The 25955-nt window shown below is 46.2% G+C and overlaps 1 protein-coding gene across 6 annotated transcripts in view; it reads right to left on the reverse strand.

Annotated features, from left to right (window-relative positions):
* The window catches only part of GARNL3 (GTPase activating Rap/RanGAP domain like 3), a 147776-nt gene that overhangs the window by 104795 nt on the left and 17026 nt on the right, over nucleotides 1-25955 (reverse strand). For 5 of the 6 annotated variants that reach the window (XM_053204584.1, XM_053204582.1, XM_027035134.2 and 2 more), the window contains exon 3: nucleotides 4720-4789. In XM_053204584.1, the coding sequence (XP_053060559.1) occupies nucleotides 4720-4789 (70 nt within the window). Of the gene's footprint in view, nucleotides 1-4719; nucleotides 4790-5780; nucleotides 5804-25955 lie in introns of those variants that run through there. The other variant, XM_027035136.2, reaches the window with a different exon arrangement.

The raw sequence follows: 25955 nt of genomic DNA on the forward strand, positions 1-25955 counted from the left end.
CATGGCAACATTATTCACCATAGCTAAAAAAGTGCAAGCAACCCAAGCATTCATTTAGACAAATGGATAAACCAAATGTGGTGTCTATAAAGGACACAACTCATCCACGAAAGGGAAGAAATTCTGATACATGCTAGAACATGGATGGACCTTGAAAAAAGCATGCTAAGTGAAATAAACCAGACACAAAGGACAAAGAGGGTAGCACTCCACTTACATGAGGTCCCTAGAATACGCAAATTCATAGAGACAGAAAGTAGACTAGAGGTTACAGGGGCTGGGAAGAGAGGGGAACGTGGCGTTGTTGTCTAATGGGTACAGTTACTCTTAGGGATGATGAAAAATGCTCTGATAGTGGGTGATGATGATAGCTGCACAACATTGTGAATATGCTCATCGCCCCCCTGAAGTGTACTCTTAACAATGCTAAATTTTATGTAGTGCATATTTGACCACAATAAAAAAAAAAAAAGCAAACCAAACAAACAAATAAACAAACCATCACCACTGGGAAAACAGACGGGAGAGAGGTGACTGTGCAATCAGGGGAGCTGGGCCGCAGACAGAACGGCACCGATTTGCAGGGGAGAAACCACAGACCAGAGAGAACCCGAGAAAATAGCTGCCTGATGGCTTCCCGGTCACATGAGGCCCAGCTGTGCTGGCTGAGCTTCATTTTGGTGAGACCCACCCACATGCTTTCCGTGAATCGCCTCAGACTTGAGCTGGACTGAGTGGGCCTTTGTTCCTTGCAAGGAAACAATCCCTGATGAAGGCAGGGAACAGCTGGGATCCAGTGAGGCAGCAGCCTGGGCACTAAACGCTGGAGGTTCCTAAAGCCAGACGCAGCTCCAGGAGGGCAGAGAAACTGCTTTTCCGTCCTCTCAGGGCTTAGCACCGGGCCTGCTGCGGGGTGACAGGCCTCCACTAAATGGTTATCGGGTGAGCACCGAGAAGCCCTCTGTGAGCCTTCTCATAAAGGTCTGAGCTTCCACGTTCTCGCTCACCAAGTGTACGCCCAATTTAAATCAAGCCAATTGAGCCCCGAAACCTATCCTCACTATCGATGTGAACAGCCAAGCTTGGTTCTTCACAAGGACTTCTACCTCATTCGGTCAAGGTCAAAAGAAGTCTATGCAAAAATTTCAATTTTACAGGATGCTGGCCACCCTTTTACCAACTTTGAGTTTCAGGATGCCCAAGATTTATTGAGTTTCCAACAACATTCATCAACCCGAGTGTGTTAAAAAAAAAAAAAATTAACCTTATTTTCTCATGACCAGAGAATCCATAAAACGGTTACTAATTTAATCACGCCTGTTGGTCAGAGGACAGCAAATGTCTCCTTCCTTAAAACACTGGAGTCAGAATTTCAAGAGATCCTGAGAGGGCAAAAATGGAACTTGGCTCATTTCACTTGTCTCAACCATGCCAATCACCAGTGCCTGTCATTTCTGACAAGGGAAGAGTCGACACAACCTAATTGCACAAAAGGAGGGGAACTGGCACCCAGAGAATCTATGGCAATGCTGGGCTACCACATGATTAAAAGGGTAACTTGAAGACTATATAACAAGAAGATATCTACAGGGGCACCTGGGTGGCTCAGCTGGTTGAGCGTGCGACTTCGGCTAGCGTCATGATCTCAGAGTTTGTGGGTTCAAGCCCCACATCAAGGCTCTGTGCTGACAGCTCAGAGCCTGTAGCCTGCTTTGGATTCTGTGTCTCTCTTTCTCTGCCCCTCCTCCACTCACGCTCTGTCTCTGTCTTTCAAAAAAACGTTAAAAAAAAAAAGACATTTACAAAATATAGCTAAATGAAAAAAAGAGAGAAATGTGAAATTATACATATAATTTGATTATGACTATGTGGGAATGAGGTGAGTAGCTCTAAAGACTGGAAGGTACCCAAAGGAGATGAAAAAAGGGGCTGCAGGGCAGAGGAATGACACATGGATTTTTTTAATGCTTATTTATTTATTATGAGAGAGAGAGAGAGAGAATGCATGCAAGTGAAAGAGGGGCAGAGAGAGGGACAGAGAAAACCTTAAGCAGTGTCCGTGCTGTGAGTGTAGAACGCGACATGGGGCTTGAACTCACAAACCTCAAGATTATGACCTGAGCCCAAATCAACTCCGATGCTTAACCAAGTGAACCACCTAATTCCCATTATTGGAATTTTTAAATGTATTTAAAATTTACTTTATAATATTCAAAAAGTCAACTACACACACACACACACACACACACACACACACACACACACACACACACACACACTCATGGCTCCAGAGTAAAAACCTGAACAAATGGAAGGAAGAATTTTAGCCAGTGAGCTGCCTCATCAGGCTGGGGATGACGATGCCTAGTCTAGGGCTCACCGAGGCAGGGTTTCTTCAAGCGTGATCCTGGGACTGGCAACATCACCATCCTCTGGGAACTTGCTAGAAATGCACATTCTGGGTTAACCCCAGACCTACTGGATTGGAAATTCTGGGGATGGGGCCCAGCAGCCCGTTGTGATAAACTCTCCATGTGATGCTGCTCAAGTTTGAGAACCACTACACTCAAGTACCTCCCCAACCTGACAGTGTGTGGTTCCCACAAGTCTACAAAGGGTCATCTTTGGGGGGTCTGGGAGATCAGTTAAGTGTCTGACTTCAGCTCAGGTCATGATCTCACGGCTCATGAGTTCAAGCCCCATAACAGGCTCTCTGCTGTCAGCACAGAGCCCGCTTCAGATCCTCTGTCTCCCTCTCTCTCTGCCCCTCCCCCACCAGCACGCATGCTCTCTCTCAAAAATAAACATTTAAATAAGTAAGTGAATAAATAATCCATCTTTCATGACTTTGTTTTCTCCCCAAACACCACTCTCACTGTTTATAAGAGCTCCGTATGACTTACTGGATCAGGTTCAAAGTCTTTACCTGAGTGAGAGTCACGGTTCTACTTTTATTGCCAAATTTTATCTATACCACCACAGATGGCTACCTAACAGGAACTGTGCTTATGCGTGCCATCTCATTCAATCCTCCTGACAACTCTATAAGACAGATAATATTAATATCTCCATTTATATAATAATATGATATCCCCACAGATGAGAAAGCGGGGGCCAAAAGAAGTCCAAGATCATACAGCTAGGAAATGATGAAACAGGCACGACTTCAGAGCATGTGTTCTTTGGCACCACTGAGGTTCAGAGAAGCTCCCAGACAACGGTGGGTGGTGGAGCCAGTATGCGAAGCCGGCCCGATTTCAAAGTCTGCCGGCTCTGTACCACTCGGCTCTGCTGCCTCACACTCTCTGCTAGGCAGGGCCACTTGCTCACTGCCCTTGGAATACAGCACCGCCAAGAATCACATTGTTGGCCAACATCTACTGTCGATCTTCTTTCACCACCAACCCACGTTAGACAGCCTGTGTGAGGCCTTCCAGGCTACTTCCGTGAGATCCCTGGCTAGGAAGGGTCACACCCTCCCTTCTCTTAACCCCCACCGTGCCCTATCTGTATCCCTCTCCCGACATTTACCAGTTCCCGCCCCGAATCACAGTTACACACGTGCTCCTTCGGGAGAGGCGGTGGTCTGAGCTGGCCTGGTGCCACCGATGACTGACACAGAACATGCATTGATTGAGTCAAGCAATGTGTCTTTTATGTGACTAAATTCATTTTTTAGATATTTTACGTATCTTATCTGCCCAGCTCAAGACAGTAAGCTCCTTAAGAACAAGGACCAAACCTTTTACTTATTTTATATTTTCAAGACTACTGAGCCCTGGGCCAGATAATACAGTCAAGTCGGTAAAATAAGCTGGAGTTCAAATGAAATGCTACTGGTACACAACTCTGGTATAATTTTTCCTATTACTTAAGCCCTGCAAGAATGCAGCATATATTAGTGGAGGATAACTGGGTTCGACACAAATGGATCCAAGCAACTCATTTTTTTGTAAGTAGAAATAATAAATTTAATGTTTTTATTAGTGTTAGATAATAATCAAGAGAATTCCATGAGCACATTTTCCTGAAAATTTGTTCAAATTTCCATGGGGGACCAAAATCACAATTCTGTCTTTAAAAAATTGAGGCTAAAATATGCCTTCATTATTCCTCTTTTAAAATGAAAGCATACTCTTTCCAAAAATCATAACATAAACCCAGTGTCTCTCATAAGGAAAATGTGTATATTATCATTCCTCATATCTATCATCTATTAAAGTCATTTATCTAGCCCAACAAATATACTTTTAATAGGAAGAAAAAAAAAAATCTCATCAATATTCTAACTCCTATCACATATCCAGAAAGCAAAGGTACAGAAAATCAGAATAAGTCTTTCAATAATATTTAAACCTCAGAAACTAGGTGTGTAAACTTTTAAGAATAAGATAATACAAAAACCCAATGCTGCCTCTCTTAATTCATTAATCATTTAATTGAATTACATACCCCGATTTTATACACCAGAGAAAAATACCAAGCCACAACATATTTTTAACAGACTGGGAGACACAGATTAAGAGTACGTGACAATAAAAACAAGTAGATAAAGATGATCGGATTTTTATGGCCTTTCAACAGGCATTTCTTCCCGTCCAAGCCTTATACTGTACCCACATGGTCTGACAGTAAATAGACAACAAAAGATCTGATGAGCTTGGCGATGCTCTAAATCTAAATCAATGTACTACCACTGAACAGACAGTGTAAACTTACCAGCTCCACAGATCCATAATGTTTCCTACTGAAATCCCCACGTCTACAGCCTAGGTCTTCCGAGACAGAGCTGGAACAAAAATGCTTCATCAGTATTATACATAGCGATCTGGCCACAAACCTTCTGCAAAAATCCACTACCATTTGCAAAAAGGGCTGCTATGGAACAGGCTCGCCCCAGCTCCTCACTGCAGGGGAGCCTCCTCGCCACAGACACAGTCCTCAGCAGCCATTGCAGTGCCCAGCTTCCTGGAGCCCTCAGTAAAAAGAAAAACACCCGAGTCATCCCTGCAAGTATAGGCAATGATTGAATTAAATATTTAGTCATTTGGAATCGATTGAAATTTCCAAGGCGACTGGTGGTTTATAATTTCATTTCTGTATAACCAAAGGGGATGAGAAACCCTGCAGTAAACTTGAGGCCAGGGACAAAGCTTGCAATTATCTTTCGTTTAAGAGAGCCTCTTTGTCCCACATGTTCAACATAAAAATAACCAGCATTATTTGATGCTATATGGCAGAAATGAAACTTGAAATAGGAGGGAAAAACTTCAAAATCCTGGCAGGCCCCTCCCCACCACCCCCCCCCCACCCCGCTTTAATTTATGACAATATGACAATGTGAAAAAAAGAGAGCAGCCCTGACAGAAAAATCTAAAAACCTAACTTCAAGGATATTCAGTTTTTATATAACAGTAGCTAATGCCTCTCCCACCCCCCACCCCCAGGAGGCTTAAATCAGATAAGAAAAATCACATGCATTGTGGAGAAGAGCAATTAAAACACGGGTGAAACTCTTACTGCATTTACATCTTGAATGTATAGTTACACACTCAAAAGATACATATCTTATCCACGAGGTAGTATATTTAGGACCCCAAGCAGTGCTCCTGAAACCACCGGAGGTTCACAAATGCAAGCAGCTTTAACAAGTCTTGTCCTCAGAGGTCATGCAAATAACTCCTACTGAAACGTAGAAAACAGAACTGCACGGGAGCTCCATGTTTGATATATCCAAAAATGTTTGGGCTCTAACATGCAGAGAAAGGTGAATTTTGTACCTTTTCATCCTTCCTTAAAAGGTGGCTACATTTTCTACATTACAGCCTCCTTGGCACGCTCAGGAAGAGACTGACTCTGCTGTTTAGCATCCACGGACCTGACTCTTTGCCAGGACACTATTTGATAGGCTCCAAGCAAGACAGCATGAGAGAAATGAGATTAGAGGGTCTAATGGTATTCTGCTTCCACCATTTCACAGAGATGGCTGAATTAATCTTATACGAGAAATTTAACCTTTTGTAGTCTCCACTTCCTTAGCAGAAAATGTGCAACAAATTAATGACTGCAGCCTGGAAGAGTGTCCGAGATATTACCCAGGCAACCGTCCTGCTTTCAGTGACAGGATTTTCTGTACCCCCCACCCCCCACCCCCAAATCCCCGAAAGAGATTTAAAACTTCTGGTCTGTATTAAATATGTCCTCTATGTCCATTTTCAAAACCCTCCTGGAGAATCTGCCATTGCCCTACATAACAGTTTCAGGATCCTTCCCCGGTGGCCCCGCGTAACCGAGAGAGGGGGCTCCAGTGACAGGAGTGTCTAAGCACCAGCTAGAGATCAGGCAGAGAGTGGACGCCCAGTGGCTGATGACTGAAAGCTCTGTCTGCCTGGCTTGGCCCACCTCTTCAGTTTTAGTGGGGCCACCAGCCCACCATCAATAGCAGCAGTTTCTAACACGAACGGCCAATATCATGAAAAGAACAAACATGCTGGGCTCTGGGCCCCCCCCCAGGCTGCCCTCAGCACCACCGAGGGTGTTCTAAGACACAGTGCCAGCTCCCTAACTTTGCCAACAGCCAGAAAGTAACTCAACAAAGATGACAGGTCTGTGTCCTGGGGCAATCACATCCTCAGAAGCTTCATAGTGGGAAAGCAGTGTCCTATGAAAACAACCAGGAGAGAGATAAACAGAACATCTGCTATCGGTTGTCCTTTTCCCCCTCTAATTACATCTCCCCCAATACACTGCAGAGACAGTGCCTGCTGATGGTGGGAGCCAGGCTGAACTATATGGGGTGCACTTCTGCGGCCTCAGGAGGCACTCAAACCGCCTTGTTATGAAACCCTCCTGGCTCCCCTACGCCGTCCCCAGGCTCTCTGGCCCCTTCGGACCCAGCACAGGAGATGTGATTGAAGAGGTCACCCGGAGCTCCAAGAGGAACTTTGTTCTCCTGCAGGTCCCCGCGCCTGGCCTACTGCTCGGCACAGAGTGGACATGCGGGACACGTTTGTTGTATTAGTGGAGATCTTCGCACACCGTTTGGATCTAACTAGCTAATGCCTGAGAGCACCCCTCGTGGGCACGAAGGCTGACATTCTCTCTCATAAGCCAATGGTCATTGTTCCATCCGTCCAGACAGCTCTGGCCCAGGAAGCAGACACTGCTATGTGCACGCCAAACCTTAATCTGTTTTCCTCTTGGGCTTGTCACTAGACTACGTGTCCCAAGCCCCTCTTGCAGTGTGACTGCATGACTGGGCTCTGGCAAAGAGGATATGGGCACCACTTCCAGGCACATCCCATGGGACGTCTTACTTTCCTTCCCCTTGGCCAGCAGGGTGGGGAGGGCTGCAAGGACCCCCAGGAGGGCAGAGCGTCAAGAGGAAAAACACCTGGGTCTCTGAAAGACGAAGCAGAAGGCCACACCTCCAAGAGCCTCCGTACTAGAATATGATGTGAGCAAGAACTAAACACTGAGTGTGTTCATCCCTTAGAATTTAGGTTTACCCGTTAAAGCTGCGGTGTCACCCAAAGTCATATGGAAGTAGGTATCTTGCAAGTGGGGTGCTCCCATAGCAACAACCTACTATCTGTGGCACCGGCCTGGTAGGCAGGCAGCTGCCAGTAAGGAAACTGATCTCAGAGGCTGGGAAAATGGAGATCTACATAACAAGGTGGCAAAATATGGGATGAAACTTACACCCGCGGTAATGTAGAAGGCGGACCTGCAGCCCTAGGGAAAGTGGCTGGACAGAGCAGTGATGCTGTGCATGGCTGCCACTGGCCGACCTTAGCAAGGTTTTTTACAAAGAAGAGACGAACCCGGGCAAGAGCCAGATGGATTTCACACACAAGAAGCAAAGAGAGAGCGTCTAGAGACCAAGGGCTTCACAGGCTTTGAGAATTCATGGGTTTTGGACCCCAGACAGTAAGAGTTCTGGCCAATGCAGTGTGGGTAGAAATGACGGGTACCTCTTCCACGGATAGTCCTTGCTCTCTTTCCTCATCCACCGGTTGAATGGAGAGGGCAATGAAGACCAAGCAGGGGGTGAAGCCACAACATGAAGGAGGCTTGGTGACCACAGAGAAGATCCCACATGATGTGAGTGAAAAATAACTTTTCTTATTTTATGGCACTAAGACTCAGAGTTTATTACAACAGGTGATTTTACCTTAACAGATAAAGCTCTCCACAGGTAACAGACAGGGGAAGGGTAACTCCCACAAAAAGGGGTTGTCAGAGGGCTGGTGGGCCAGGATGACTCTCCGGGGTGAGCAAACGGTGGCCCCCCAACTGCCTGTTACTGTGAACAAAGTTTTATTCGCACACAGCCGCGCCCTCTGGATACAGGTAGTCTGCAACGGCTTTGGCATCACAAAGACCGAGCTGAGTACCTGCAACAGAGACTGCGTGGGCCACAAAGCTCAAGCTATTTACTACCTGGCCCTTTTACAGACAAAGTTTGCCCGGCCACTGCCATGCAGCCTCACAGATCCTTTTTGTTGGTTTCAGGCCTACCCATAAACTGTGATTAATAAGCCAAAGGAAATGCTCAAGTCCACCAGAATCCCTGGGGGAAGCTTTCTAAAAATGCAGGTTCCCTGGCCCTATTCCCAGAGGCTGTGATTCAGCACGTCTGCGACTCCAACAAGCAGCCGGGAGAATTCTGATACAGGTGGTCCACAGACAGTGTTTTGAAAAATACTGCTCTTCCAGACGACTCTGGAATCCCTGGGAAACCCGTTCACCATTATGCAGCACTTTTATAAGGAAGGACAAGGCCTTGTTTGTTTTCTACTAATGGGAGGACATACGGGTGATACGGTCCTTAGGGGCAGGTGCTTCAGTCACAGATATAAGTCCTTAACCTCTCTGGGCAATAGTTCCCTCCTGGATAAAATGTGGTTGTTGCTATCGCCTACTTAACAGGGTTAGAAAGAATAAATTAGAATAAAAGTTTATTTTAAGCACAAGGACTGTCACATAAAAACTACTCAATTAGTGTTAGCTATTATTACTGCTCCTATTAGTAGTATCAATTCTTAGGTTGTTAGAGCCCTGGGAAGGGACATTTGCCATAAATGATTACACGCTTCTTCCAGAGTTTTAAATAAGACCCCTCCCCCGCCAACCTTGCAGAAGAGGAGGCTTGGGGCCAAGCAGTAGGCCTCCCAGGGCAAGGCTAAGTATAGCATCACAGCTCAGCATGACATCTCCTCCCTAAAAGGGTTGCCCTAGCAGTGCGACCTCACCTAGAAAATACTTAGGACCCAAGAACATGTCACCAGCACAAGGCAGGTGCAAAAAAGAACCAAAGAGTTCAAGTTCTTCACATGCAGTGTGGTCTGGGCTCTAAATAAACTGTTTTAGCAAAACTAATGTGTGAGGATGCCGGATCATGCTTTGCAAGCGTGTACAGAGCTGAGGACCTTCATGTCACGTCTCTAAATAAGGCCAGGGATGGGAGCACAGATTTCCAGCCCCACAAAGAGGCTAGAAAAATTACCATTATATAAGTCAGGTTCTCGGAAGGCAGGACAACCCCCTCCAAAGAGTCAAACTAAATAAGGAAAGAAAAGAAGCTGACACTCAATGATACAGGTTCTTACTCGACTGACCTGGAGCTTAGTGACTCACATTAACGACAGGCCAGACCCCACCAATCCAGGCCTCAGTCATTTCTAGCCCTGCTGGAATAGTTAAAGCCAGCACGGGGACTCTTCCTGGATCAGCAGAGAGAATTTGTGAAAGGCAACAGGCAGTTTTTCAGAAGCCTACTGATGGCAGAGTTCAATGTCAGGAGCTCCAGGACAATGCCTCAGCCCCCTTGATAAGCAGACAGTAATAGACAGATGGAAGAGATTCCCCTATTTGAGGAACAGAGAGGCTAAAAAATGTGCCAGACTACAGACTGAGGCGTGGAGGGAGCCTGAGCTTCTAAACACCAGGAACTAGAACAGCTTATTGCACATAAGGGACCAGTTGTCTCTCTTGAAGATAAGTGACCCCGAAAAAGCAGAGATGCAATTATACATTAATTTCCAGCGGTGAAATGGAAGATTTCTGTCCTCATTTGAAGACACCTAAGATACCAGGAAGAAGGAATTAAGCAGGAAGATCTGTAGAGTGAAAGGAGCCCTGGAAATCAGAGCCCCTTGATTCTTGCTTCAGACAGCACCCTGTTCCCCTACTGTGTTGCTGGGGTTGCAGGTACCATGTGCTCTGTGGACCAGGATCTTTAAGTTTACCACACCCTTAGCAAATTCCACCAGCTATGAGGTGGTCAGACACACGTGCCCGGATTTGGATCTCTTTGGCACACTGGCTCTGTGACCTCAGGCAAGTTACTTACCCTCCCTGAACCTCTTTCCTCATCTATGACATGGGCTTAAAATAACATCTGCCTCCACGGGGGGATTAAAAGCACAACACCTGACATAGTAGCCACTAAATAAATGTTCGTTATTCTAAACCCCACAGACCTCATCTATCTTGGTCACCACCAGGCCCTGTGCGTCTTCCAGAGTACCTGGCTCATAGCAGGCTGCTCAGTACATATTTGTTAAATAAATGAATCATGAATAAACGAATGATAATGTCTGCTCCCTTTGCTCTGCTTAAGCTCAGGTGGGTCCCTGCTTCCTTCTCATTCCCCTTTCCCCCACCCCCAAATTAGCTATTCTGAAACATCTCTTTCGGTGCATCTGATGTTACTTTCACTGTTACTCATCACCTTTCTCATTCAAATCCTCTTTTCTCCAACATTCTGGAATGCATTCCTCCTAGAATATTTACGTACTCACTAAGTTTCCAACAAAGACATATGTCCCCAGAATTCATCTGGTTCTCTACTATTAATGAAGTCTTACAATTCCCTGCAAGGTTTCTCTTAGTAACGATCTCTACCACCGCCTCTAAAATTTTCTAAATAAAAAAAAAAAACAACAGCAACCACACCAAATACTGGTGAGGACAGGAGCAGCCAGACCTCTCACACACTGCGGTGGGAATGTCACATGGTAAGCTGAGCCTCTTTGGGAAATAGTTTGGCAGTGACTTATAAAATTAAACACGCAGTTTACCCATATGACCCAGTAATTGCACCCTTGGGCATTTATCCTGGAGAAATGAAAGTGGATAGGCACAAAAATCTGTACACAAATGTTTCCTAGCAGCTTTCTGCGGAAAAGCCCCAAGCTGGGAAAATCCTAGAAGTCCTTGAAAGGGCAAATGGTTAAACAAACTACAGTATATCCATCCCACGGAGTATTGCTCAGTAATTAAAGGAACAAACTACTGGAAAATGCAACAATTTGCACCAATCTCCAGGGGATTATGGTGCATAGAAAAAAGCCAATCCTAAGAGGTTACATTGTGTGTGGTTCCGTTTATATAACATTCTCGAAATGACAAGATTAGGGAGGTGGGCATGGTTATAAAGGGCTACATGAGGCACCCTGCGGTGATGGAGCCTTTTTGTACCTTGCCTGTGGTGGTGGGTAACCAGACCCAGCCATACCACAGAACTGCACGTAAAACAGGAAATCTAGGACCAGCAGACTGTATCCATGACAACTTTGTGGTTGTGATACACGGTATGATAGTGACGTAAGATGCTACCTTGGGGGGAACTGGGTAAAGGGCACATGGGATCTCTCTCTGTTCTTTTTTTTTTTTTTTCTCCTTAAGCCGCTGCATGGGGCTTGAACTCATGACCCCGAGATCAAGAGTCATGAGCTCTACCGACTAAGCCAGCCAGGTGTCCCTCTCTGTGTTATTTCTTACAACTTTATATGAATCTATGATTCTCTCAAAAATAAAAAGTTTCATTTAAAAAAACTATCTGAGGGGCGCCTGGGTGGCTCAGTCGGTTAAGCGTCCGACTTCGGCTCAGGTCATGATCTCACGGTTTGTGGCTTCGAGCCCCTCATCGGGCTCTGTGTTGGCAGCTCGGAGTCTGGAGCCTGCTTTGGAATCTATGTCTCTCTCTCTTGGCCCCTCCCCTGCTCGCTTGCTCTCTCTCTCTCTCAAAAATAAATAATTTTAAGGTATTAAAAAAACAAAACAAAACTGTATCTGAGCCCAAATTCTTTCACTTATTCAATAAATAGTTACTGAGCACCTATGAGATCCCAGGTGGTAAGCCAGGTGCTAAACCTGAGACGTGTGGACCCTGCCCTCACAGCACTTACAGTTCAGCAGGAAATGTTCAAGTACACGGCGTTTCACAGGAACAAAAATATTGTGCAAGAAAAGCACATCTGGGTCTAGCAAATATAGTAAATTGTAAAACAGCCTCTTGTTATGCCTTCACGAGTAGCATATGCAAACTTCAGGTGCGGTGTCCCACAGCAGAAGCCTGGAAGGTCTGTTGTGCGTTCCTCGGTACCAGACCGGCCATCCGGAAAGCTGGGAACCACCACCTACCAAATGATCCCAGTAAGTGTAATGTCTGGGCATCTGCTCGCTCCCTTCCCCACTCTTCAGTGACCTGGGTTCTCCTCTCCTATAAGGTCATGACTGGAGGGCTTTCCAGCTGACAGTATAATTTGTCCACAGGAGACCTCTACAGGTATGACCACAAAGTGTTAAACAGGAACTTCTTCAAGGGAAAAAAAAAAAATCAACAGACAACATATGTTGCTGCATACCTCCCTTGATCACTAGCAGGTTTTACTTCTTTGGGGAAATCCTTCCAAGGTCTGGCTCGGCAGGTCCTCAGAGTTTTTCCACTGAGGTGCACAAGATCTGCCTCTGGCTGCGCCCAGGCCCCGAAGGGACGCATGCTATCCAGGGTGGGCACTTCTGAACAGTCCCCTATGTGGCAAGAATCCTAGGGAAGATCCAGGTCATTCTGATGCTTGCGACTCAGAAGAGCGCCCCTGGCCCCTGGGCCTGAGCCGGTTAGACATGCAGACTCTCGGGCCCTACCCCAGGCCTAATGAAACAGAATCGCCTTTTAACAAAATCCCCTGAGGTTTCATATACACACTGAAATTTGGGAAGCACCAATTCTAGATCTTGATTCTCCAAACTTTTTCCCTAATTTGTTTTATGATGACATATTTCAAGACACAGAAAAATAGATAACATAATGAACATTACAGATAGACTTGAAACGCCGGGGTACCTCTCTTTGATCCTACTGCCCTCTCTCCTTCCCCTGGAACAATCACTAAATAATTTGATATATACTTCTGGCTCATATTTTTATATTAGTACTACCTATGTACTTACTCATAAACAATATGCAATATTATTTCGCATGTTTTAAAATTTTACACAAATAAATACCGCACTATGGTATGTCTTTCCACAACTAATGTCTCTGGTTGAACAATCTGATGTCAAGATTTAGACATGTGGATACCCGTAGCTCTAATTCATTCACACACACGGCTGTACGGCATCCTTCTGCATTAATGTACCGTTGTTCTTCCATTCTCCTACTCTTGGACATTTCAGTTGTTTCCAGTTTCTAAGCAACACTGTAATGAACATCCTTTCACAACTCTCCTTCAAGACGATAATCATGTCCCTAGAGCACATACCCAGGAGGGGGAACCGCTGGGTCATAAGAGCCTGTTTATTTTTTCTACATATTGCAAACTTGCTTTCCAAAGCGAGAGTAGCGACTTCCTCCCCCAACTGTAGCATGTGCGTTGTGGGTGCTCTGCATCCTCGCTAACACTTGGTGTTGGCAGAAATGGGTTTGGGCCAGTCTGAAGGACATGAAATAGGGTCTCACTGAGATGTGGTTTCACTTTTCACTCCCCTGATAACACAAGCCTGGACATCCTTTCCTTTGCTTATTAGCTCTATGGGCTACCTTTTCTAGGATGTACAATATTGCTGATCCTCTGCCCACTCCCCTTCTGTAGGTTGTTGGTCTTTTCCTAATTGATTTCTAAGAATTATTTGTATACTCTGAATACCACAACTTTTCGGTTAAAAAAAGCACAGATGTCTTCTTTAAAACAGTGGTTTTTCTTTCAAAAATTTGCTCCTGGTATCCTTTACCATGCAGAAATTTAAAAATGCTATGGGGCGCCTGGGTGGCTCAGTCAGTTAAGCAGCATCCCCCTTTGGCTTAGGCTGTGATCTCCTGATTTGTGAATTCAAGCCCCACATTGGGCTCTCTGCTGTCAGCACAGAGCCTGCTTTGGAACTTCTGTCCCTCCCCTTCCCTGCTTGCACACACTCCCTCTCTCAAAAATAAAAAAAACAGGGGCACCTTGGTGGCTCAGTCTGTTAAGTGTCTGACTTTGGCTCAGGTCATGATCTCACGGTTCGTAAGGCTACGCCCCACATCAAGCTCTGTGCTGACAGCTCGGAGCCTGGAGCCTGCTTCGGATTCTGGGTCACCCTCTCTCTCTGCCCCTCCCCCACTCATACTGTGTGTGTGTGTCTCTCTCAAAAAGAAACAAACATTAAAAAAATAAATACAAAAATTCTAGTGTAAACATGTTCAATCTTTTCCTTTCTGATCTTTGTTTTTCTGACTTATGAAATCCTTCACCACCACACATCATAAAGATAGTCTTTATGGTCTATATGGTCTTTATAGTCTTTATGGTCCGGGTGCCTGGGTGGTTCAGTTGGTTAAGCTCCAGACTCTTGATTTTGGCTCAGGTCATGTCGTTACAGTTTGTAGGTTTGAGCCCCACAATCGAGCTCTGTGCTGACAATGTAGAGGAGTCTGCTTGGGATTCTCTCTCTGTCCCTCTCTGTCTCTCTCATATGTAGATGCCCAGTCCCCACCCCAAACCTCCTGGATCAGAATCTTCAGGAGTGGGATCTAAGCACCTGTCTTTTTAACCAAAATAAATTCCAAAGGTGACTCTGAGAAATGCTGGCAGACCTATTTTCTATCCTGGGTGCCAACGGAAGGCGTCTCCTCTACAGAACCCCAGGGAACCATCTAATCTCTGTCTCTTTCACCAGCTCAGTCTCTCTCTCTCTCTCTTTTTTTCTGCAGAGACTGTGCTTTGCATTCCAATGATATCAGTACTACCGACAAGCCCCAAATTTACACCTCCAGGCTTCATGTGCACTCGTTTACCTTTCCTACTTCTCCCAGAAGTGCCAGCAGTTTAGTGTGGGTTTGGCAAAACTGATCCAAGAATGTGATTTCTCACTTCCGCCAGTGCTTGATTATTTGCACAGTCTCTAACCTATGGAGCGAAGCACCGTTGACTTCTCTCTCCCAAGATCTACAGTCAGTCCTCAAATGTCACCAGTGACCACCTCCGTCCCAGTCCCTCTGTCTGACGGGTCCCCGTTGTCTGCAACTGAGATGCCTACAGTGGCCTAGCCAGTCTCCCTGTGTCTTCATCATACAATCTTAGGATAGAAGAGACTTCCACAGACTTCCAGCTCCAGACACGTAAGGACCATCTGGGGTCCAACCTGTCATTTGTGATTGTGTATTCTCTACCAGATACTACTTACACACCGTTAGTGATCACAAACACAGTATGCCCCAAGGCCCTCCATTCTGGCCACTTAAACCGTTTTCTCCTGGAGTGAACTGAAGTCCATCCCATCTGAATTTCCACTAGCTGGTCCTACATCTTCACCCTTTCATTTTTTCCTTAATTTCTTTACCATTACTTACCCGCCCCGCACCCCCGGCCACTGTGGGACCTGCCCGCGCCCCAACTCAGCACTTCAAACACTCTACCTTTCTTCCTTTTCCTTCAGCTCATGAGCCGTTTCTTAGCTTCTTATCTTCAGACCTGGAATGCCCTCTCTAAACTCCTTTTTCTTCCCGACTCACTCCCTGCTCCCAGTCTAGAAATTCCAAAGAAGGGATTGGACGAACGTCTGCCTCTCCCACTAGACTATAAATCTTACACTGGCAGGATCTTCCTTGGTTTTGCTCAATGTAAAATCCTTAGCACCTAACATAATACTTGGCACAGAGTCAGCTCTTACTGGGGTTGTACTGAATGATGGGAAGGGGGATGGGAACGGGAAGGGGAGGGAGAAAGAGAGAAAAAGAGAAAGGGTGGGGGGGGGGAGGAATGAAACAAGCCAGTTCACCCTTTGAGGCCATATGAAATAAGTTAAGGTGGGGCACCTGGGTGGCTCAGTTGGTTAAGTGTCTGACTTCAGCTGAAGTCACGATCTCATGGCTGGTGGGTTTGAGCCCTGCTCTCAGGCTCTGTGCTGACAGCTCAGAGCCTGAGGCCTGTTTTGGATTCTGCGTCTCCTTCTCTCTCTCTGCCCCTCCCCTGCTTGCACTCTGCCTCTCGGTCTCTCAGAAATAAATAAAAACATTAAAAAAGATTTGGAAAAAAAACCAAAACAAAACAACCAAGATCACTCTATAGGCAGGCCTGTCAAATATCTGAGGAGGGCCCTCACGTCCCCCAGGGCTTTTCTTCTTTACAAGGTCCAGGAGTAACACAGGAGGGTCGGGTGAGCTAGACTGGGCAGGGAGAGCACACAGGCTGCTTCATGACTTTCTCCAGGGTGGGGCCTGGAGAGCACCCCCATGTGTTCTCAATCTCGCTATCGGCTGCTGCTGGAAGTGAGCTCCATTAGACAGCAGATTCAGGAAATTTGTTTTGAGTCAGAGATGAAAATATTGTACATGTTGCCTCAGGTTAATATCAGAAAATTCATTTCAGAGATGAATACGATGCCAGTAATATGAGCAAACAAAGCAAACACGATGGGAGCCATCACGATGCAAGAACTGTGACCTCGTTCGCTAGTCGTCGGTTCATGAAGTTCACGTTTCCTACACCCGGTGCTTGGTGTCTTTCAATAAGCAGGTAACACAACTAGGTGCAAGTGACGGGCACTGTGACATTAAAAAGTGGACAAGACGCAAGTGCCAGACTCATCCCGCTGTATACTTAGGATCCTTGCCGTTAAATTATAGCACAAAAAATTCTTTAGAAATGTCAGACAGAGGAAATACAGAACCTTGTCCTTAAGCTTAAATACATATCTACATGGGGGCACTTGGGTGGCTCAGTCAGTTAAGTGTCCAACTTTTGGTTTTGGCTCAGGTCACGATCTCATGGTTTCGTGGGTTCAAGTCCTGCCTCGGGCTCTGTGCTCACAGCACAGAGCCTGCTTGAGATTCTCTCTCTCCTCTTTCTCTGCCCCTCCCCCACTCACTTATTCAAAAATGAATAAACTAAAAAAAAACAAAAACCATATACGTACAGAGAAATTACATGTGCATAAGCATTGCCTGATACTTACTCAGCTCTGTCTAGCCCACCATTAATTCACTGCTTGATTGCTCCTTCATGAGCCCTCAGTTCTACAAACTGTGAAATGGGGCTTGATGGATGAATGAATTAATTCAACAAATACTGATAACCATAGTACCTTCCTCACAGGGCTGTTGGATTTATGACAAAATACACACGAAGAAGCGCTTAACATGAAGTCTGCTTTGAGCGCAGTAACTATTTGAATAACCAGAGGTTGCACTCCACGCCTCTCACTAGGAAGATGTGTGTGTGCCTGGAGAACAACACAAAGAAAAAAAAAATCTCTTTGTAATAGCTACGGTTTGTTATAATCCAAAATGTTCGCACTTTAGGAACACAGCTGTCGGGAGGGAAAAATTTTCCCTCTACCCTCTTAAGTTCTGTGATGGAAGTTCTGTGATGAATTAAACAAACAAAAAGATAGATTAACAAGAGACAAGGCATACACACTTGCGTTTTAATTTTATGTGCACAAGGTCCCCACAGACGAGAAAGCCCAAAGAAGCAGTTAGACTCAGGGGCTTGTATATACCCTTTTAACAAAGGGCAATAAAGTGTGAAGTGACTAGACAAAAGGAGGGTCTGCGGCGTCTAGGAGTGGAAAATCATGGTAAGACAAATACACGGGCAAAACTAACGGTAGATCCAAGTAAGGCTGAGTAAGGCTCATTTAGGCAGACACATCTTAGGGCCTTCTCTGTCTCTGGTGAGAAGGGTTATTCTCTTCCTCTGGGTACAGGAGATGGGAGAGGGCACCTTTACAAAGGGAAACTGATGTCCTGCCTTTAAGCAGAGAGGGGGAGGGCAAAAAGTTCTTCCCGTGTGTGGTTTTCCTCCATTGCCTTTAGCTCAAAATCATCTTTATGCCAAAGTAGCATATTCTGGGGTGGCATATTCTGATTCCCTTCATACCCAATAACCCATATGTGAAGAATTCTTAGCCTCAAGCGTAGAAATAAATGCCATGGAACTGACTGAATTTTACCTTGCGATGACCTAGGAGAGGGGAGTGGGGAGGCCCAGGCGACATTTTAAATGATCTCTGTACCGTCCTTCTAATTTTCTGGGCCAATTTAGATCCACCCCATACTTATCTGTGCTCAGTTCTGCTGCAGGCACGTTCAGACCGCGTGGCGGAAGAAAAGCAGCTTACTTTGTGCTTTTAAGGTCAGACTATATTTTTGAAAGGTTTTCTAAAATGTTGACCTCGCTAAGCTACTCTGATTCTGAGATAGTGTAAGAAAATGAGACTATGAAGCCTAGGGTGAGAAAGAGCTTTTAAAGGAAGCAAAGTAATGGATAAACCAAACTTACAGAAGTGTAGGAGGCAAAGTATTTTAATAAGAACGTCTATTACTATAGAAGATGTCACGAGAACAAGTGAGAACGAGGGCTTCCCAGGCCAAAACGGGACTTATAAAAATGAGTGCTAGCGAGGGGAATTTAGGGCAGGGCAGCCTAAACTATTTCCTTTTGCTCCATAAAAGCCACAATCAGAAAGAGTAATACTATCTAGTCACTATTTATAGTGTGTCCTTACAGCATTCTGTGCCGGACTTTGAGATGAGGTGAGCACCAAAAATGGGTTGCTGGCCCTTGAGGAGTATAAAATTTGAAAGAATAGAAAACTCGAATAGTCAAAGGAATACAGTTCTTGGCAACAGCATAACCTCCTTGGGGAAACAGGATTGCTTTTTAGCGGTTATTCCTCCAGGGAACGTTGGGCTCCGTGGTGAGTAGGGCACAGGCAGCCCGGGTTCCCCCGGGGAAGGGCCAGGATGTCCTGGCAGAGCAAAACCAGCATTCTTTGATCATGAAGCAGCAACACAGTCTTTTAACCCCATGTCTAGCCTGGATGGTGAAGATCCGCATTCCTCTCCTTTCAATTCAGGCCACCTCCCTCCCTGGGGACCTCACTGCTCCCGTGCCTTCAAATATTACCTCTAAGCTAATGACTCCCCAAACCAAAGCTCTGATTTGGATCTAACTGCAAACTCGACTTCCAACTGCGGGCCCTACTTCCACGGATACCCCAGCAGGCCCGGACCACACTCACACCTGCTCCTGCGTGCGCAGCTCAGCGGAACTGTCGTCTTTTCTCCAGTAAGCCACTCGAGGTGCAAGGTTCAGGGCAATCACCTATGCCTTCTCTCACATCCAGCATCAGATCGGTCGCTGGGCCCGGTTCCTGCTGCCTGCACAGTGCCGCTTTTGAAAGTTGACTGTATCTGTGTATTTGTATTTCACTCTCTGAAGAGGGAACGCACTCACTTGGTTCAAAACCCAAAGAGCCTAAAAGGCTGTAAGGCTGTAACAGGGAAAGCCTCTCTCTCTCCTGCCCCTTCCACCCCCCATTTCCTCTCACATACCTCCCGGAGACGCTTAGCCATTGACAAAGAAAAATACATATTCCCCCTTCCCTTTTTTTTTCACACAAACGGTAGCATGCTATCTACAATTCTGCTCTTTTGTTAGTTTTTCATTTAATGTACCTTGGAGATCTTTCCACATCAGCACCAAAAAAAGCTCCCGGATTCTTTCTTATGGCCACAAAGTATGCCGCTGAGCGGATGCATCGTGTATTATTTAACCAGTCCCCCAGGTACTGGTTTTCCATTGTTCGCTACTGCGAACACCGTGGCAGCGCACAGGCTTCTCTACGCCAGTTTTGCACCTGTGGGCATGTACAGAATTCCAGAATGTCTTTCAATCCCTCACCCCTCCTCTCCTCTCCGTTTCCACGTTCTCTGCGTTAGCTCGGGCCCTCATCACTGCAGACAGAAGCCTCCTAGCTGGCACCTCGGCTCTGTCACCCTTCATGTAACACCCAACAAATATTTAGTGAGCACTTTCTATGTGCTACATGTTCTGCTAAGAAAGGGAGGAACAAGAGCGGCAAAGCAAGCAAGCAAGCCAAACCAGACCCTCCGATCTAACGAGACCCACACAAATCCTTGCCTGTCTCAGCATCGTGGCCATAGGAGCTCATCAGTAAACCAGGGCTCTGTGTTTGGAGTCGGTTAAGAATTAGTGACAGGTGTCAGGCAAATGGAAACCAAAATATCAACTTCCTCACTGTCAGAGTCTCACTGGCAAACGTGTGGGCTTCCTACTACTTTCTCGTCCCTCCAGTTTAGACCTTGGAACGAGCCACTTGTGGGATACTTGCCTGAATGGCTGCCAGCAGAATTGCTGTCCCTGGATTGGCGCGCTCGAACAGGGGAGACCGAGGCAGACGAGGACTAAGGTGTGTTTTTCCAAATGGAAACAGGAGAGGAGATAACACACAAGATCTGCGGGCAACCAAGCCCCAAAGGCGAGAGGGGGAAGGGAGGACGAGACAAGCCAGTGGTCCAACCTCTTCCCTCCACGGGGGTGGAACCGAAGTTTCACGAAAGAAACACGAAGACAGGGGAATAGAATTTCCCCAGACAGCAAACCGAAAAGCTTACCTTCTAGCACTGTGTTTTAAATTTACATGGCCCTTCATTCAGGAACAGACTAGGTCTCTCAAGGCTTTTGGAAGCTGTTTTAAAATGTCTAAGTACAGGGGTGCCTGGGTGGCACATTTGGTTATGTATCCCACTTTTGGTTTCAGCTCAGGTCACGATCTCACAGTTCATGGGATCGAGCCCCATGTCGGCCTCTGGACTGACAGCACAGAACCTGCTTGGGTCTCTCTCCCTCTCCCCCCCCCCCCCCCCCCGCCGCTCACATGCTCTCTCAAAATAAATAAATAAATAAGCCTTTTTAAAAATGTCTAAGTACAAAACTGCCTAAAATAGTTGTATAATGCCTTGAAGACAAACTCTTCCAAATACATGGTCACTTGCCTCAAAAGATCAAAAAGTAAACCACTGCCAGTTCAGCCTAGTGAGGGGGACATAGAGTTGGAATTACACGTCGTAAGCAATCCAACTTTTTGGTAGTATATTGTCACGAATCCTAGGAAAGACTGTAAAAGAGAATTCGCAGGTAATTCAAAGGGGATTAAAAACTCTTCAAACCTTCTTCCCTCCCCTTCTGGCTGACGTCTGTTTAAGGCAGAATGGCCCTCAATAGCCATCTTTCTATAGCTTTCCTGAGTTTTCCCCTAAGGTACTGAGCTGAAACAGGTCTAGGAGGAAATTTTACCTCATGTAGGGTCAGTAATAGTCCTAAAACAAGGTTATGAGTTCAGAGAAGTGGGGATTGCAGAATCTTGCAGTGTGCCTCCTGCCCTCCCTCCCCAACCAAAAATGTGTTATTCTCCAAAGTGCCCCACAGCTTCCCAATCATCACATTCAACTGTCAGACTGCAGTTCGATCTGCAAACTTTTGGTTGCATTCGACACCTTAATCCAGCCACCTGAGTGCCACCTAGTTCTAGGGATTCCAGTTAAACAGGTTCCATGAGCCACATTTTTGAAAACATGTCCTAAGTTATTTTTGTGATCAGTCACGGACCACTCTATGTCTTGAAACCCCTCCGCTGGTTTCTGTGACCCATTTGCGTCCTGTCTCCTACATGCAGACCATCCTTTTCTTCTCCAAGGCTGCTCTGCTCACCAGGGTAAACAAGAACCATCTTCGCTTCCCCTGGCCGTACACTCACCCACAAAACCAGGCATGGACACGTGGCTCAGACTGGCCAACTACCGTCCTTCCCCAGGTTCTTTTAACGAATGGGAAAGATCTTTCCTCTTAAGTTGTGTGCTGCCTGAGATCACACTGCCTGCTACATGGTGACAACTCACAGACAGTAGGAGACAATGGGGCCAAGAGGCACAGAGAAGCAGGGCTAAGAATTACGAGAAGGTAAGGACTAACAGAGAGCTGGACTGACTTGGCCGCATTTGAGTCCTTGGATCCAGCCATCCCTGAAGCCAGATCTGTCCCTTTCCTTACTTTGGTTACGTGAACCCAAACGTTCTCCTTTTTTGGCCTAAACTAATTTGGGTTGGGTTTACATAACTTACAACCAAGAAGACACATCCTAGTCCATCTCTTAACTGGCTCCTGGCCTCATTGCCGTACTTAGCTGTGAAATTAACTTTGCCAAAGTGGGGCTCCAACCATCATTTGCGTGTCTCCAACACCATTCAGAGTCCCCCAGTGGCCCAGGGATTACGTACAACATCTTTCACAATATGCCCCCCCCGCCCCCCAGTCTGACTTTCCAGACTTCCTACTACTGTACCACACAAGAGGCACACCAAGTTCTGGCCATCTAAAATATCCTCCTCTCCCTTCTCTACCTATTAAAATCCACTTAAGAAAAAGAGAAGGAAGGGAAGTTCTCCCTTTTCAAGGTCTACTTCATATTATTCTCTCTGAGAAGACTTTCCGAAGCACCTCGTGCCCTCAGAGATGTAACTGTACCCCTCTTCAGTACTGATGACATTTACCTAATGATCTCTGTCTTTTGTCTTATTCTGTCTTGGATTTTGTACCGTATCCTCTCAGGGTCCTCTTGTTAATGGCAAGACCAATCACTCAGTGGCCTGAGTCAAAACTCAAAGGGTCACTCACTCTCACACACCCCCCCACCCACATATATACCACTCTAATCTTCCTCTCCAATACTGCTTGAATCAATCCCATGGTTCCTGCCACTCATTAGAACCCTTCTATCAACCTCCCTGGCCACTCTCCTAGGGCCCCACACCACCAGCCTTATCCTACTGCAACCAAGCTGCCCACCAACACCAGTCGTTTTTCCAATAGGCAAATCTCATTATGCTATGCCCCATCTTAGGCACTCAAGACCAAACTTCTTAGTGGGTGGTTAAGCCTTGCCACTCCCCAGGGGGAAAGTAGGCTTCTACCTATTTTCTCAGGCTCACCGCCAGCCACTCCTCAAGAAGCACCGGCCAAACAAGGCTGTTCACAGTTCCCCAGACACCCAGCGTGCTTTAATGCCGCTGGACTTCGCACATGTGGTCACCTCTGTCTGGGGAGGCCTCTCCCACCTCTGCCTGGCAAAGTTCTCACCCTTCAAGTATTTCCTCCACTGGGAGATCTCCTTGGACTGCCCTAGGGAAAAGCGCTTTCCTCAGCCCCCTTCATCTGGAAGGAGAGGCTTTCTTTGCATCCCCAGTACCTGGCACAGGGCCCTGCACAGCACATGGGTACTCAGTGAATTGTTTGACATCAGAATATGTCCAGATTGGTGTCCAGATTGGTGACCGTTATATTCTTCACTTGAATATGTATACATATATATTCATACATATCAAGATGCCTGTGCATGCGGACATTCCATAAATACTTTGCTGCTGACTGCATGGCTGAGCACCCTGAGGTTAGGAAACTGGCATTGGAGCTGGGCAAACCTAGGTTCAAATCTCTGCCTTGCCCCAAGCTGTGTGCCCTGGACATGTCTCTTAACCCTTCTGGGCTTCAGCTCTCTTATCTGTAAAATGGAGTTAACAATGGCCACCTCGTCGGTTTTTCATGAAGACCATAGGAGAAAACGCATTTAGGACGTTTGCACACCTGTCTACGCCCATACCACCCTGAACACGTCCGCGCTCGTCTGATCTCAGAAGCTAAGCAAGGTCGGGCCTGGTTGGTACTTGGACGGGAGGATCTTTGCACAGGTGCCTGGTACACAGGTCATCAATAAATACTGTTGAATGAATGAGTTAATGAATGAATGAGCAGCCCACAGAAAGGCAGCGGTTCTTAGAGACATATCTTTACACATCTTTCTAGCCCGTTTTCCAGAGAACCCAACATGTGGTTCCCGGTAGATCAGTTTCAAGTCCTGCCGCTGAGTGTTCACCCTCTCCTTCGGGCTGCAGCCTGGCCAGCAAGGTTGCCGCCAATCACCAGGACTTGGTCCCACCCTTAATCAGATAACTCACCAATAGGGCCTTCCAGGTGCCAACAGTGGGCGCTTTTTTTTTTTTTTTTTTTTTTTTTTACGTCTCATAGGCTCTCTTGCAGTCTTGCCCGCCCCTTTGCCTGCGTCATGCGCGCAGAGCCCTGTGGGGCTTGAAGTCTATAAGAGGCGGACCGGTCGTGCCCCTGGGTGCCAGGGCTCTGCCCCGAGCTCTCTAGAGACACGCGAGCTGCCCTTCTCTCCGCCTCACCCTCGATAGATGGAGGGTCTACCTTGCCAGCAACGGGATCATTTTGCTCTGATAATTCAGTGTTTACTGAAATTTTAGATTTCAGTTTCAGATTCAGTTCTCATATTCTCATTAGCGGGCCATTTATGGAAGGTATGGCGGTCGCTCTGAAAATCCCGCGGTGACTCCCCACCTGCCCTGGTTTCCCTGGAGAATCCACTACAGAACTAGCAATCAGGAATTTTTCTAAACAGTGTGAACCTTGTACTTTTTACACTGCATTATCTCTTAAGATTGTAAAAGCTATCAAAGGCTCCCTCCCCAATTGCCTAAGATATAAAGTTCAGAGCCCTTAGCTAGGCATATAAGCTGCCTGACAACTATTTTGTATTCATTTCATTACGTGTGGTCACTTTTGTAAAAGCAGCGTTTCTCAGCCTTTGCCGCATATGAGAATCACCTGGAGAGCTGCATAAAGTATTGGTGTTTGTGTCCTACCCAGACCTCAGAATCTTGGAGGAGTGGGCGCAGGCTTCTTTGTTCTTAAAGTTCCCGGGGGATTGATTCTCATGGGCAGTCAGCCTTAAGAGCCACTGCTCTGACGCCTGTCAAAACTGCAGGAACATACTTTTCATGGATGTAAGCCTTTGCTCTGTGGCTCCCCCTGTTTAAAGAGGACTTCTTCCCCTGTTCCTGCCCTCATCCCACCAGGCTGATCTCAACTGTTTTCCCTTTTCTTCCCTGTGCCCCAGCCGAGTACTTACTCCTAAAGCACTTTAATACATGGTTCTTTTCAAGCAAGACTGGAGTTATTTGGTTACTTGCCGGTCTCCCTGGATAGGCTCTAAGTTCTGTGAGTGCCAACAGAAAAAAAAAGAGTCCTCTTTTGCTTATTCCAGAGCCAGTGAATCAGAATCTCTCGGGTGGGGCTCAGGCAAAAGTTGTTTACCAGCCTCAGGGATTCTGACTCCTGCCTCCAGCTAGGAATTAGCTTCACAAAAGCCCTGGGTATAGCGCATATTGGTAAATATTTGTCATATTGAATTGATGAGGCATATTGTTCGTTTTTTAAGTCAATCATGTTGTTGCACCTGGTCGCCTCTGATTCCCCTAGAGAACCAAGCACCATGTCTCGTATTCTCTTCTCCATTCACTCATTCATTCATCCAACAGGTATTTTTGGTAGATCATAACAAAGCCCTGGGGATTCAGAAGTAAACAGGAAAACCCAGTTATCACCCTCTGGGATGCAAGCCTACTAACACATTAGCTATGGTATAATTATTATCATTTTTCAGTAATATTGGATTCTTTTCCCTTTGTATTCAAGGGTAAGGAAACGGTCTTATTCTCTTATATCCCCAGGATGCTGCTGGCACACAGAAGGCATTCTGTAACTGTTTGCTGAATCAAGGCAACACATAGCACTTGTCACCATTTGTAAGTATTTATTTGTGCGACTATTTGATTCATCGCTATCTGTCCCATGAGCTGCAAACCCCCGGAAGACAGGGACTGAATCTATTTTGCTCACCATGCCTGACACAGGGCCTGGCCGGGGTGGGTGCTCAGTTTCTAGTGCTAAGTAAATAAATAATACACGAGTAAGGCATCACTAAGAACAGAAATTCCCCAACCAAACATCCGCTCCCCCCTCCCTCCC

This window comes from Acinonyx jubatus, chromosome D4 (genome assembly GCF_027475565.1).
Source record: "Acinonyx jubatus isolate Ajub_Pintada_27869175 chromosome D4, VMU_Ajub_asm_v1.0, whole genome shotgun sequence".
NCBI classification, from domain to species: domain Eukaryota; kingdom Metazoa; phylum Chordata; class Mammalia; order Carnivora; family Felidae; genus Acinonyx; species Acinonyx jubatus.